Below are 13,632 nucleotides of genomic sequence, written 5' to 3' on the forward strand. Positions count from 1 at the left end.
GCCCGATCGCAAATCCCGCGATAAACTGAGGGTCGTGACATTAACACGTATAACAATTTGTGAGCACAACTTGAGATTCCTGAACAATTTTCAATTTCGGCATGGGGATATTCAGAGTCCAAGAACTTTCTTGCCAATCCATGAATTTTGACAGCCTCTCATGGCCGGATCGTCGGTCTACCTGAGACGACGACGACGATCTAATGGAATATTCCGCGCTGGAGCTGACTCGATCACGGTGCACTTCCGTCGGGTCTACTCCGTCCACGGAAAAATGTTGTACGTCCACTTCTTCCACGCTGGGATTTACATCGCCTAAGGTTACCGTCTTCGATATCTCAATCAGGGATAAGAAACTCGCCTCTAAGAGACGGAAGCTAAATATGATCAGGTAGCAAACATGTTGACGACTCCTCGTTATTGTCGTCGGCGCCGTCGTTGTTGTTGTCGTCGTCGTCAAGGAAGTATGTACTAAGAAGCATGCTTCGAAATTCGAAAATCAGCGTTCGCGTCTACAGGACGTGTATGTCGTCATAAGAATGAGTTCTCAAAGATTCGCATTTGGTCCAGAATTTGCTTATAAAGCCACGGGCCTTATAGCAGATTGATCTAGCTACCGATGGCCGTCGAGCCGTGGTTGGGGACAGGGTCGATACTGAAGCTCGACGGGCGTTCGGGTCGGGACTGAGAGATGCGGCCCGGGAACGGATGGGTACGTTGAGGTTACACCACGCGGGAACGGATCCCGAGCGTTGCTTGAGGCGGAGCTGTTTGAGTATCTTCACGAGGACATCGTCAACGTTGTGTCCTATGCAGGCTGACATTTCCATGAATTTCAAATCATGCTTCTTCGCGAAAGTCTTGGCTTCTGTAACGGGGATCGCAGAGGGTAGAATCGTTAGGACGTGTCCAGAAATTTCCGACCCGGCCGCTAGCGGGTGGGTACGGACACGAATTATTATCGTCGTAATCCGTATCACTCTCGTGTCCAGTGTCAAATTTGGGTCCTATACGCCTCCGAGGTGGCTCTGGTCCTCGGAAGCGAGTGTTCGATGCTTCCGGAAGGAGCTCGCCACTTTGGTCAAGGAAGGCGACGACCTCCCGGAATCGACGGCGACTCCCTCTGATGGAGACACAGAGATGGGAACGCAGAGCGAGTTCCACCCGTCAAACTTCCCATGCTGAAGGAATAACAGGCGACTCCGCCACTTCCGGGAGTTTCCGGAAGAGTTCCGCTCCCACAGTCGAGTCTCATTTGCACGAGGGTCGCCGCAAAGAAAACAGAGAAGCTCCTCAGAAATTACTTCACCACTTGGACAAACAAAGGCGCCCCCAAGTTCGGTGCGAAATTTTTTCGAACCGAAATGAAGAGGGCTGCCCGCCAACGCCAGCAAAGCTGTAGTTTGTGTTCGAGCCCGGCATCGCTCGGAGCAAATCGAAGGCAACCTGCCGATCCTCGATGGGAATGACGCCCCGACTTGCGTCCACTCCGATCAGAAAGGGACAGAAGAACTCACCTTCGTTCGGCACGCATCTTTTCCGAGCCAAGTCGGCCTTATTCGCGGCCAGGATGATGGTTTTCGTTATCGGGCGATTCAGCGTGCTGCTCGTCGTTGACGATCTCCGACGTCCCTTCGTATAGCCGCAAAGCGTACGAAGCTCGCAGATGGCGTCCTCGGCGAAATTCCAACTTTCCCGGTCTGTTATCGAGTAGACAACTACAAATGCGTCTATCTCTTCAATATGCTGCTTTGTTATCTGGCGGAGAGACGAGCGGAAGAAGTTAGGAAAAAATCGGAATCGAATTGCAGCTGGTCGCTCGCAGGATTGCTCAACTCGCTCCGAAGAGAAGTAACTGGCTCGACCGAGTCCGCAACGAAAATCTGTGCCGAGGAGAGTCCATGTTGGGATCTGGCGAGCTCTCGCGGGAACGCAGATAAGAGATTCCTCTCCCCGCGAACGCGCGGCTCGCGCGGATGAAGAGGCACACTTCTGGCTAACTAAGGAAATCGTGAATTTCTTGCGTACCACGCTATCGGTGGTTTCATCGAACTCGACCTCGAATTCCTCGCCGTCGAGCATTACTCGCGTCGATTGAGTATCCACGCTGTTCCTCGCTGACGGTGGCGGGCTCGTAACTACGGAACAACACAGTCGAGTTATGGATGAGGGACTTCGTAGCGATAGAAAAAATCAATTATCCCCTCTACGCTAGGGAATTGCTCCAGGAGCCCCGGTGTGCACTGAGCACATACAAGGTCTTTGCCTATTCCGACTTCTGCCCGTGGAACTCCCCCGACAGAAAAAACACCAACGACAATGTCTAGGGCCCATAATTAACCGGAAAGAACCGATATCCTGGATAAGTCGAGGCATCGGAGCTGAAAGCCTCCCGCGCAAGAAACCACTTATCTATTGAGCCGGAGGCGGGAAATCGGTTTGCTCGCCCGCTCGCAAACGAAGCTGCGGATTATTTCGAGCTCGAGTGGCACTCACTAATTTCTAGATGACCCTCCTCGTTGACGGTGTCGGTGCAGCCTTCTATAAACTGCCGAATGAGACAGGATTTCCCCACTCCTGGACTTCCGATGAGTCTCACGCGGAACAGAGGGGGTCCGGTGTCCTCGGGATCCTCCGTGCAGGAGCTGGTACTCCGTCGGCGTTCTTCGAGATTCGACAGAACCACATCACCGAGATTCAAGACGTTCCCTTTCGACGTTATGGAAAACGAGCGACACCTGTAGCCCGTCGGCGGTTCGAGATGAGATCTGGGCGATCGTGCCGCGCCGGGAGAGCGTTTCCGATGGAACTCGGCCCACGGGTCCTCATCGAGCTCCTTCCATAAACTGCGGCCATTCGGAGATCGGCTACCGGGTACTCCGAGAGATCTCCGTCTTCCTTTCGTCTGTTTGTTTCTGTGGCGCGATATCCGATTCGGACTTCCCGACGTAGACGACGCCGGTGAGCGGCTCGGGGGCGATAGATTGTTTGACGCGACTCTCGGCGTATCGGAGCAGAACTCCTTGAACAGCTGATGCGGTGAAGTACTGAGGTCGGGCACCGATAAACAGTGCATGGAGTCATTTTTTGGAACGCACAAGCTTTGGCACACCGAGTACTCTGTGTAAGGTTCACTGTGCCTCTTTTTCGGTTCGATCACCGGAGGTACCGATAGGTCGACGTACATGATGAACGATGATGGGGCGGTTCACTGAGTCTCCGGTTCGGTCTTCCAGCTGCTCGAAGCAAAAATTGCCTAGGGATCAGATCGTGGAGGGGGAACTCTGAGATTCATTGCGAGGAAAGTCCTGCACGTGCACTCTACAAGCTAGACTGGTGATTCTTTTTTCTTTCAGGGGACCTATATAAAGCCCAAGTTCCCGCGGGTGAGGGCGAAGGCGAGGGTCGCATTAGCCGCCACGTCTCTTTCCCGTCCTGATCCAGATCCTGCTGACTCCTTGCCAAGACAGTTGAGACTGATTCAACGTCTCGTCGGTATCCCCCCATGACGGAAGCGATTTCCGCGAAATTGCGCGTTACCGCCCGCTCTCATGATCGCGGATCGCTGATCGAAGGATAATGCAGCGGCCAACCCCCGCAAGGGGAGGTTTTCGCTCTCGGTATGCCCAGGGCAAAAGGCGCTCTCCGGCGATTCACCTTCTAAACCGTAATGATTCCGTGATAAAATTCCAGCGGAGAGAGGGAAGGGAGGGAATATGGAATCATATGCTCCAATCGATTGCACTCGCCGGTGAAACATAATGTGAGACCGAGCGTTGAGTCCCCTCATGGCTCCAGTGAACCCCGTCTGATACCCGATCCTTTGAAAGTTAGCTCCTCGGGGGGAGGTTTCGCAACGGAGGACAAAGGAGTATAGGTAGCGAGCTTCAGATTCTACTCGTCTTACAGTCCGCTCCTCAGGCCACTTTTGACGCTCGTCCCTATCGATCGAAACGATCCCCCTCCTCGTATCTCCCTCAGCAGTCTACGCCGATCTCGCATGGATAATCTCTAGGATCTCTGCGCAAAAAGAAGTCATCCGACCCTACGAACACGCTCGCGAGCACCAGGCGGCGGCGTTCCTCGACCAGAGTGAGTGGGAAAGATGGGAAACACGGTAAGCCTCTGCCAGGAGCTCCACTCAACCACGATGTCGATCATTCGAGAAGTCGAGCACGACGGAGCAACGCTCCAACACTTCCTCGCCAAGCAAACAGCGAGTTCGAAATAGTTCAGTGAGCTCACCTGGGAGATCTGGGTTTCCTCGCGAACCTCGTTCCTCGCGAACCTCGTTTCCTCGTTCAAGGCAACTTTTTCTTGTGTTTAGGCCTCCGTGTTTGTACTAGACGTCAAGGCCGCGTCGGAGAGAGACTCTCGCGAACTTTGGCGACCAGAAACAAAACAACCGATGCGCCTGCCCTACATTCCTGAGCTTCACCGAAGAAAGTTTCAGCCTTCAGGATATCGAAGGCTCAATCGGCGCATGGCCGGACCGCACTCGGGCGGTCGAGAACCTTCCCGGCAGCGTCTCACCTCTAACTTGAGGGTGCGCGGGAAAAAAATTATGCGAGCCAGTAGCGCACTCGGGAAGATCGTTTCCCACAATCGCGATTGAGCTCGCGTAATTTCGGACTGGAGTTGATTCAGGGATTCGTCTCTATGCCAGGCGGGACCAGGACTTGGGACTGGAGTTCTGTCAGGTTTCATGACTGATGGGAGCGAGCGTCCTCTATTCTCTCGGGACCGCGGACTCATTACGGGATTGAGGATCCCTCGTATCGAGGTTTCCCTCCTCCCCTCCACTGAAATCTGAACAAACATAATCCAGCTGAAAGTCGCGCCGCACAAACTGCTCAGTTTGAGTTCAAAGCTTTCTTTGGGCCTCCGCTCGGGATCTCTCTTATCCCTAGGATTCGCAGAGACATCCGAACCCTGACGGGGTCTTTCCCGAGTTGTAGCTCTGCCACTCCTCCTCTGCCAAATAGAGACACGGAATCTCCCAGATCAAAGATCCACTTCTCCAGATATTGCAACCTCTCGATCCGAGGTCGCGACGCGAATCTAAGAACCTCTCGCCTGTTCTCGCCTCTGACCTTCTCGTTGCGCCAAGGTTCAACGCTTCCGAAAAATATCACATCGGTAAGTCCAAGCCTGACGGAAAATTTCAAATGAAGTAATAACATGAAAGCTCACCCCGGCGCGGCGGTAAAAGTCGAAGTCGAAATTGGAAGTTCAATGTCGAATAATTGAGTTCTTGTCTCGACATTCCAAAGCCGTCTTTCGAAGTTCCAGCTTCCAATCAAGGGTGGGAATTCCAGGCTCTTATCAACTGGAAATCGATTCGAGAGAGAGAGCGAATGAGATTCCTACCGGAAGTGCCTCTTTTCCGTTCCGGGAATCCAGAGTAGTACCTGCGTATCTCCGAGGAAAGTTCCAAGGGACATCCCGATTCGACTCCCGACTCAGCCTCGTAGTCAGGACTAGGTATGAAGTCGAAATTTCCAGCTCGCTCTGCTCCGCGCCGGGCTCCCAGTTCACCCGCCTGATTAGCTCAGTCAGTCATTTAGGCAGTCAGCCAGTTTTCCCGCGAAGCCACTCCGTCGGGGCTTAACGTGCAGGCAGACAATTTCCAGACGGGGAACTCGCGAGCTCCTCGCGAGCCTAGAAAATGAATCGCGGGTGGCATGAGCGATTGGAGTGCAAGTCGGTTGGCACACACATTCACATGCGCATGCATAATAGCGGAGGGCCAATGTCGCTCCTCTTCAATCCGAGTAAGCCGAGATAGAACGCCACGAATTAATTGAATCTACTTTCGCGAAAGCGGCAGTAGGAGCAACAATAGAACTCGCAGCGAAGGCCGACGCAGAGCCAACGGTTGTAAAAGCGATTCTAGTGAATATATTAACGATAAAAACCCTAAGCTTGCATGCTCAAGTAGTTTGTAACACGAGTCTCTCTTCCGAGGTATAAAATGCGTCGAGCGAGGTCTCTGGCACTCGCTCCTTGACGAGTGGGCGCGTGAGAGCTCGTCGTTTCATCCTTTTCAATTATATCCGTCGCTGGTGATTTTCTGCCGACACCGTGCTCCACCGGAGGCTTCAGGGGCTCGTTGGGGCCTGAAGGAGCTCTGGATTTTCCGGAAAGATCGGTCATACTCTCGGCTTCGAATCTCTGTCGTTCTCCACGATCTGCCTTCTCCGAGGCCGGGGATTCAGCTTTCCGGGACGAATCGATTTTTCGTGCTATTTCGAGTCGACTCGGCGTCGGTAGCGTGGTTTCAGACGCTTCCGATAAAACGAGTATTGCAGCATAAACTCAGAACGATATTCAAAAGGTTCTCGCGCGCGCGAATCGAGAACAGGGAATTCATTCCAAGAGGTTGGAAGCATTTCTCGACATGCGCAGCGCGGATTTGGCTGCGAATGCTCTCAGACGTAAGGCTGACTCGGAGCTCACAATCAGACCGAACAATCAAGAGAGACCGAGATCCGTACTCGAGGTGTTCCAGATTCGAGACGAGCTCCCTTGTGCCAAATTCATGGACTTAATTGTTTTCCGCACAATCACGCATGTGATAGCGCATTCAGAACCTAAGGGGAACTACGCTATGGAGCGGCAACCAGACGAGCCTGGAAGCGACACGTCATAAAAGAACTCTCCGGAGTCCCAGCGAGCCGTAACCCCTCTTCCTCGGGAGGAGAAGTTCCACGATCTGCCTTATTTTGCAGGCGATTTCCGCAAGGCCTTCTCGCTCATAACCACCGGAACAGCGGCTCCCGGCGTAATGATCCCGAGCATCTCACAATCAGCGCTTCTGGGTCACTTTTTGGCTCTCGCAATATACCCTCGCTCTCTACAACATTCTAGGAGACTCGTGTATCCCGCTCCTATGCTTCTCTAGAGAATCCTGCGAGGACTAGATCGATGGTAAACTCTTCACAAAATCTCTTCATTATCTATTAGCGTACGCGATGTCTCGCCACGCGCCGCGAACTATCGTCTCGACAAATCAGGGCTCTCTCCGGTAGAAATGGAACGCGGAACATGCGGCCTTAGCGTGCCGAAACGCTCCCGGAACACGGCATCGCGTGCCGGTTGATAACATCCTTCGTCGATGCATAATAATGGGGGTTTACAATATTCGCGCCGCTCACTGGATTACTAGCGTGAGCTAGAAAAGCTATACAGGAACCGCTGAATGATAGAAACTGATGAACGGGCCGGAATTCCCTCCTCGACGCAGGCCTGGATGGCGGCATTCGCATTCTCTAATGATAGATGCGACGTGGAAACAGTGTTCGGTCTGGAAGCGAATCTTTGTATCAAATTACAAAGTCGCTTCGGTAGTGAGTGTACCCGGTACGAGCCCAATATTAGAACGAAATTCCTTGAAGCTTCCAGAACGAATTCCTCTCTTCGTGGAGCTGAACGAAGAGCACGAGTATCGCCGCTCACAGAACTCGATACCGCTAGAAGCTCGTCGGCTCCGCATTCTAGTGATCGAGAAAAATTCGGGGAACGCCCCTTGCCTCAACTCTTTCGCAAAAGATTAGCTGCCGGAAAGCACTCTAGTAATATAGGAAAAAGGAGTCCCTACCCTGCAGACCAATTCCAGAAGTGTTCTGCTTACCTGCCGAGTCGATTCGATCGAAGTTATTCCTCCGCATTATCCACCGAAAGAATAGGCAGGGCATTGTTTCGATCTCGGCCGGATCCTTTAATGGTTTCCGATACCTATTCCCCAACTGGCTGGTTTTTGTAACACTGCCAGACGCTCTTGAAGCACAGCCCCTCGTATGTCAACCATTCTAAGTTCTTCCCCGATACATTAGCATCACCTCTTAGCTTTTCGGAATTTCCCAAGAATTTTCTTCCTGCGTATGGTCACGTCCCGCGCGGAGTCGATAAGCTACCGACTTCCCGACTTCCGTGTCGCAAAGAACTTCTAGCGGTAATTCCTCGAGGAGCTGGCTCCTCTCTCATAAATTGCTCGAGGAATTCGTTCAGGGGGTCGTAATAAATACCCTACACCGTGCTGCGGGTCACGCTTCTGGAGGAAAGAACTCCGTATTGAATGCCAGGGAGACTTATTCCCAGAAACTCTATTTATCCCTCCGTTTCTAAAAATAAACAGCGACTCGCTCTCAATAGCGCTATCAATGCTCAATGGAATAAGTGTAGGGTCTCAGGTCAATGAACTCGGTGTCTTACAGTGACAGAGGGTTGGGCCGGAACGTCCCTTAGGTCAAGCCTTTCGATTTCGACGACATCTTATCTTCCGGCTAATTTCACGACAGCATCCCCAATCTCTCCCCTAGCCCCAGCCGGTAGTCGTGGGTAGTTCCTGCTCATGCATCCTGGATCCATCTGTTCAGTGGATTTCCATACGATCCCATGAGATTCTTCCACGCAGAACGTCTGACGCCGATGAAGACGGCAACCGTCCGTGACAGCGCAGCGGAAGTTCCGGTTCTGAGATTCGACTCGGGTGCTTCCCGTTGAGCGCAATCACGAATCTCAATCTCAATCCTCCCCACCGCAAGTGCGACCTTTGCCTCTGGTGTTGCGAAGAGCCATTCGGGTCCTCGACTCACCAGTGGTCAGAATACGGCGATTACCGATCTCGGATCCTCCTGTCCGAAAGCGAGACGTCTCTCAGATCGTCCCGCCGAGTCTCACGTCCGGTACTGCGCCTTCTCATCTCGAGACCATCACGGAATCATTCTTGAGACGAATCGATGCGACACAGGTAGAGGGACACGTCGTCGCCGTCTGCGTTGTCAAGCACCGCTGAAATGAATTGCTAATTCGATTCGGAACTCCTCGTTCATCGACCCTGAAAGAAGCCACACAATGTGCTACCGGGGTCGAAGGCCCCGGACTCCCTGAAGAAGTGACAACGAGACCCTTGATTGGAGCTGGAGGGCCGAAGATTCAATGAAACAGAGTCAGCTTCCGAAAGAGGAAATAGACTACCGATCTTTGTGCTCTCGGCGCTTTGAACGTTGGGAATTTGGGTCACGGGTTCACCACCTTGCGTGTCGCTCGTTGCCCTCGGAGGATCAATGCGGTTCCTCCGGGAGAAACTCGATCTCGTCAATCGCCTCCCAGTCACCCAGAATCCCCTCGTTCCCTCATTGGATTCCTTGTCCGAGAGCAGTCTCACTCCTGTCAGTGTATAATTCCACTCCGGAATTTCGGACGCTCGAGTTCCGGCTCGAGTCGAAGCTCTACAACGCATTCGACGACTCCTCTCCGACGAGATATGAAGCGGCTTCTTCGCTCCCTCGAGACTCTAAATCGATATTGTCTTAAACCACAAGGGTACTGTATCCGATAAGCCGATGCAAACGCCTGCTCTCGAAACGAAATTTAGAAGAGCGTCCGTCAAAGAGTTCCAGCTGGAGCTGAGCGTGAACCCCGATAACGGTTGTCGAAACAGGCCATTCGGAACTGCTCGTGCTCGACGTCCCACAACAATAGAACGAGAGACGATTCTATTTTCGCAGCATTCATACGATTCGATTGAAGATTACACTCCGAAACGGTCTCCCGAATATTCTCTGGAGGTTTCTCTCGCAGCAGAAATCTCGTCCCCATGCACACAAGGGGAGAGGGAAGCCGCATTCATCTCGACGAGCCGCAACAAGCGGGGACGCAGTGAGCCTGGTGAGCGACCTATCTCATGAAGCCTATGGTGTCGGGGAGATCTTTTATTTCCTTCAGACATAGTTTACCACGAAAACGGGCCGAAACTGATCCGCCGTCATCCATAAGGTCAGCTCCGAGCCAAACCGCCTATAAAGGTCTAAATGTCGATAGTGAGAAGGAGCCCGTTGAGAGGAAACAGCGTGACATTGCATAAAACAACCTTTTCCGTATTTCAAGTTTTTTGCTTTTGCGTAAACGTAGACGCGCGCTCTGCAAGCTCGCCTGCCTAGGGAGTAGCCGGATGGCCGCCGCCAAAGCGGCGAAAATCGCTTGTTTATTGAGGTAGGAGGAGTCGCGACTAGGTACCTAAATTAAGCTCCTCCAGTCATTTCTGTCGATATCGATGATTTTTTAATCACCCCATGTGATAATTTCCCCCGGCCGACTCAAGCCCACCTCGGCGGGTCGAGCCACAGAGACGTTTTTTCTTCGATTACCAAATAGTGACCCTCGAGCTTTTCCGAGCAGGACGCTCGACTGCATCTCGACTGGAGCTCGATACCCCACTGCTTCCGTTATGGTCATGGCCCATCATGACCTGTCTCTCGAGGCATTGCTTGCCACTGAGACTTCCTGATTTTTTGGAGCAGAGCTCAGACGTCGGGGAGCTCAGAATAGGACGCGCCATATTCAGAGTGGAATCGATCATTAGCCGAGTCTCTCTCAGACATTCGGACATCGCAGGATGAACCCCGTGGCGTTGACCCCGCTCCCTCGCGGAGACTTCCTATTCGACGCTAAGTGGACAGAATTCAAATTCCACTCTCCTTGAAGACATCCGCAATCAGTGGAGCCACCGATGCCACTAAGCCTGGCGAGCAGGCGGCTCGCACTAGGCGTTCGGTCCGAGTAGACCAACAAGAAAGGTGCGAAACCTAGTGGAACCGAACGTTGGCGCATATACATAAAGATTTGTTTTAATGAGTACTATGTTATTATAATTATTATGTGAAATAAGTCGCCCCTCAATCAGTAGTCATCCGTTCCCTCAGCGACGGGTAAGCACTGTCAATGAACCGCCGCCGGGCGGAGCAGGAGTGGGAGCCGATTCAACAGTTCCGGCGAAACCAGCCAGCGACAAGCCTGCTGGAAAATCAATGTATGTCATTGTCCTCTTTGGAGTGCTTCCAACTTCGAGGTGCATCCCGGCGGAACCTCGGTCTGTCGACATCTGCTGACAATGGGAAGACGGAAGTTGCCCACTTGCTTCACGGCGGCGGTGCAAAGTGGGTCAATTCCTCCTCTCACAAGTCCTGGGATGAACGCTTGATTATTAGCTGTCAATAGCCCCTCTAGCGATTCCTCTGTCTCCGAGACCTTTCGGGATCAATGACCAATCGTGGGTTCCGGTGTTCAGCTTCTGAATGTTTCTTCGAGTTCGAGCTTTACGGGAAGGCAAGTCTAGTTGAGAGATATTTGCGTCGAACTTCATGACCGATGCATATCTCATCATATTTCAATGTCCCTGAGAAGATCAACAGGTCGCCACGCCGGCGCCACCGCCCGGGGGTCCATGCGCCCTGAATCGTAAGCCCGCAAGCCACATTGACGAGGCCATCGCCAATCGAGGCATCGTTACTCCGAACCCGACAACCTTCAATCCAGCTCGACCGAACGTAAAACGAAAATAATTTTCAAGCCGCTCCTCCTTGCTCGAGCGCGCCCCGCAATGCTCGTCTCAGGCCATTGCGGGCACGGCAACTCTCTGAGTTCGAAGGTCAATACTTTCTAACGCCAAGGCGACCATCGGCGGTTAATTATCATCTAGGGTGTTCGGGCTCCATCCGAGCTTGCAACGAGGGAAATATCGCCCAAGTTCCAATTCAATCGAGCTCGACGAACCCGATGGGCGGAAGGAATCCCGCTCCAGGAGGAACTCGATGATCCTTTTCTGTCTGAATTTGGAAATCTCCTGGAATGAGCTGTGTGCTCTGGGCGATGTCGATACTGGAAGCAGCTTCCTATTCCGGATGTTTGCATGCCTCGCATCGATAAGCGGAGGCTTCAAGTGAGAGTTCCCTGCTTTCCACTTACTCGATCGCCAGGGCGCGGCGGCGGGCCGCGGATCCTCCGTCTCGATGAACGCTCGCCTCGCGCGGAGGTCTCTGGGGTCCCAATCCGCGTTCTCCGACTCCGCGATCTTTGGATCGCAGATCAGATCCGGCTAAGTATTGCGAGAAGTCTCCTGCGCGTAGCGATCTCGAGATACGATTGAATCGAGAAAATATTCCGATGCACAGTCTCTACAAGAGAATCGGATGAGCAGCGAAAATCGTCGGACGTCGAAGAAGTGATTGTCAGTTTTGAAGGTTTTCATCCGAGAGATTCAATCGATTCTTTTCGGAGCAGCAGAGTAAACACCCTGGTCGGATGGCAGAGCGTTTCAGAGGGGGGAATCCGATGATTGAGACTTCATGGATGATCGATTTCAGGCGAGAATTCACCGTCGCGTCGTTCCATCCGATCGGAACGAGTATCGCGCAGTCGAACCAGAACGCCGCAGTGTCCATGATTCGCTCCGGCGGCTCACTGTGGGCGTAGATGGGCGATATTTTGTGCGCCGTGTATTCATAACGTTTCCGTCCTCGGGACACGCACTCGATGTGTCGGCTCCTCTCGAATCGATGTTCATAATTTTTTGAGCATGCTCGATCGACACAGAGGGGGCCTGATCGGAACGGAACGAAACGACGTTCAAGGACAGCAAACCGATCGCATTCTGACACGTACGGAGAATCGATCGGTAGAGGATATTCGATTGAATCCCCGAGTTGGGGCTTCCGGAGGACCATCCCGCAGAAAGTTTCCGAGGAAGTCCCTAATTGAGGACAAGACGTCCCCTCCCCGCCCGCCGCGGCAGGCCTCACTGGCCTCGGGCGCGGAACTCCGGTGCCAAACTTCGGTTCGTCACGGCTCAATAATCTAGTCCATTGTGGGACAGCCGGCTGCCGAATTCTGACAATTTCGCAAGGATTCGTCTTCGCTTCGAAAGAGCGCCCGGGCTGTAATGCGGGACATTATTACCGTCAATAATACTCGGCGATTTAGTCCGCTTGTGATTGTCCAGTCGCGTTGCAGCCCGTGTTAGCGCCTCGGTGAGCTCTCGAAATTCCTGATATGTCTCCTAGGCGCGACAACGGACTCTCAGGCCATGTCGCGGTTATTCGCTAGAACTCAGCAGCCCGATTGTCAATCGTCTCTCCCGAAGGTCGAAATACGTTACGTTGGACGGTGTCGCGGTCGCTGCGGGAAAGCGGAGGGAGCTGTTTCCGCTCAGATATCGGAACTCGCGAGACGGACCATTGCAGGCGGTAGGTATAGCAGCTCCTCAGTTGCGATCAGCGAGATTGCTCTTCTTTACGAATATGAGGCCGATCGAGGGAAATGTGCACCCAAGATAAAAGAGCACATGTCGATGAATTCCATCATATGCAACGATCGGTTCGCTCGAGATTGCTCTTTGTTAAGCATCCTCGCACAATTAGGATCCAGCGATATTGTACTTCATTCGGAAAGTCCCGATGGTTCTCTCCAGACTCAGGGAGAGGTCCGAGGTACCGAATACGGTTTTCATATTTATTCATTCTTCCCTCCCATCCCTCGCGGAAATATTCCCTACAGAATGAAGAAGTCAACGGGAACGTCCTCGAGCTCCCGGGGTCTTGGGCGCTGAGCCTGCACTTGATGGTGCGATTCGGGTATGCAACTCGCTCGCGGGTATCAGACGGGAAAGATAGCTCAACTATGCCGGCGCTCGCTTCGAGTAGAAATTCGAGCAGCGGCCTAGGATAGCTGCAAGATACTACGCTGGCATAAATCCGTGAGGTCCTTACCCATGCATACCTGGCACTATACCCCTAAGAAACTATATGCGTCCAAGAGTCTCGAGGAAGGGGGTTCATCGGAAACTTCACGAAT

General features: G+C 52.8%; 1 protein-coding gene across 1 annotated transcript; it reads right to left on the bottom strand.

The window, feature by feature from the left end:
* Positions 1 to 512: 512 nt before the first annotated feature.
* LOC100904508 (GTP-binding protein RAD) lies at positions 513 to 3,287 on the bottom strand. Its single transcript, XM_029111007.1, has 4 exons — positions 2,497 to 3,287; positions 2,029 to 2,138; positions 1,518 to 1,758; positions 513 to 868 (listed from the first exon to the last, which is right to left on the bottom strand). Exons 1-4 carry the CDS (start codon positions 3,185 to 3,187, stop codon positions 513 to 515), a joined length of 1,398 nt encoding a protein of 465 aa, XP_028966840.1. The 5' UTR covers positions 3,188 to 3,287.
* Positions 3,288 to 13,632: the final 10,345 nt, after the last annotated feature.

This window comes from Galendromus occidentalis, unplaced genomic scaffold (genome assembly GCF_000255335.2).
Source record: "Galendromus occidentalis unplaced genomic scaffold, Mocc_1.1 scf7180000077191, whole genome shotgun sequence".
Taxonomy (NCBI): Eukaryota; Metazoa; Arthropoda; class Arachnida; order Mesostigmata; family Phytoseiidae; genus Galendromus; species Galendromus occidentalis.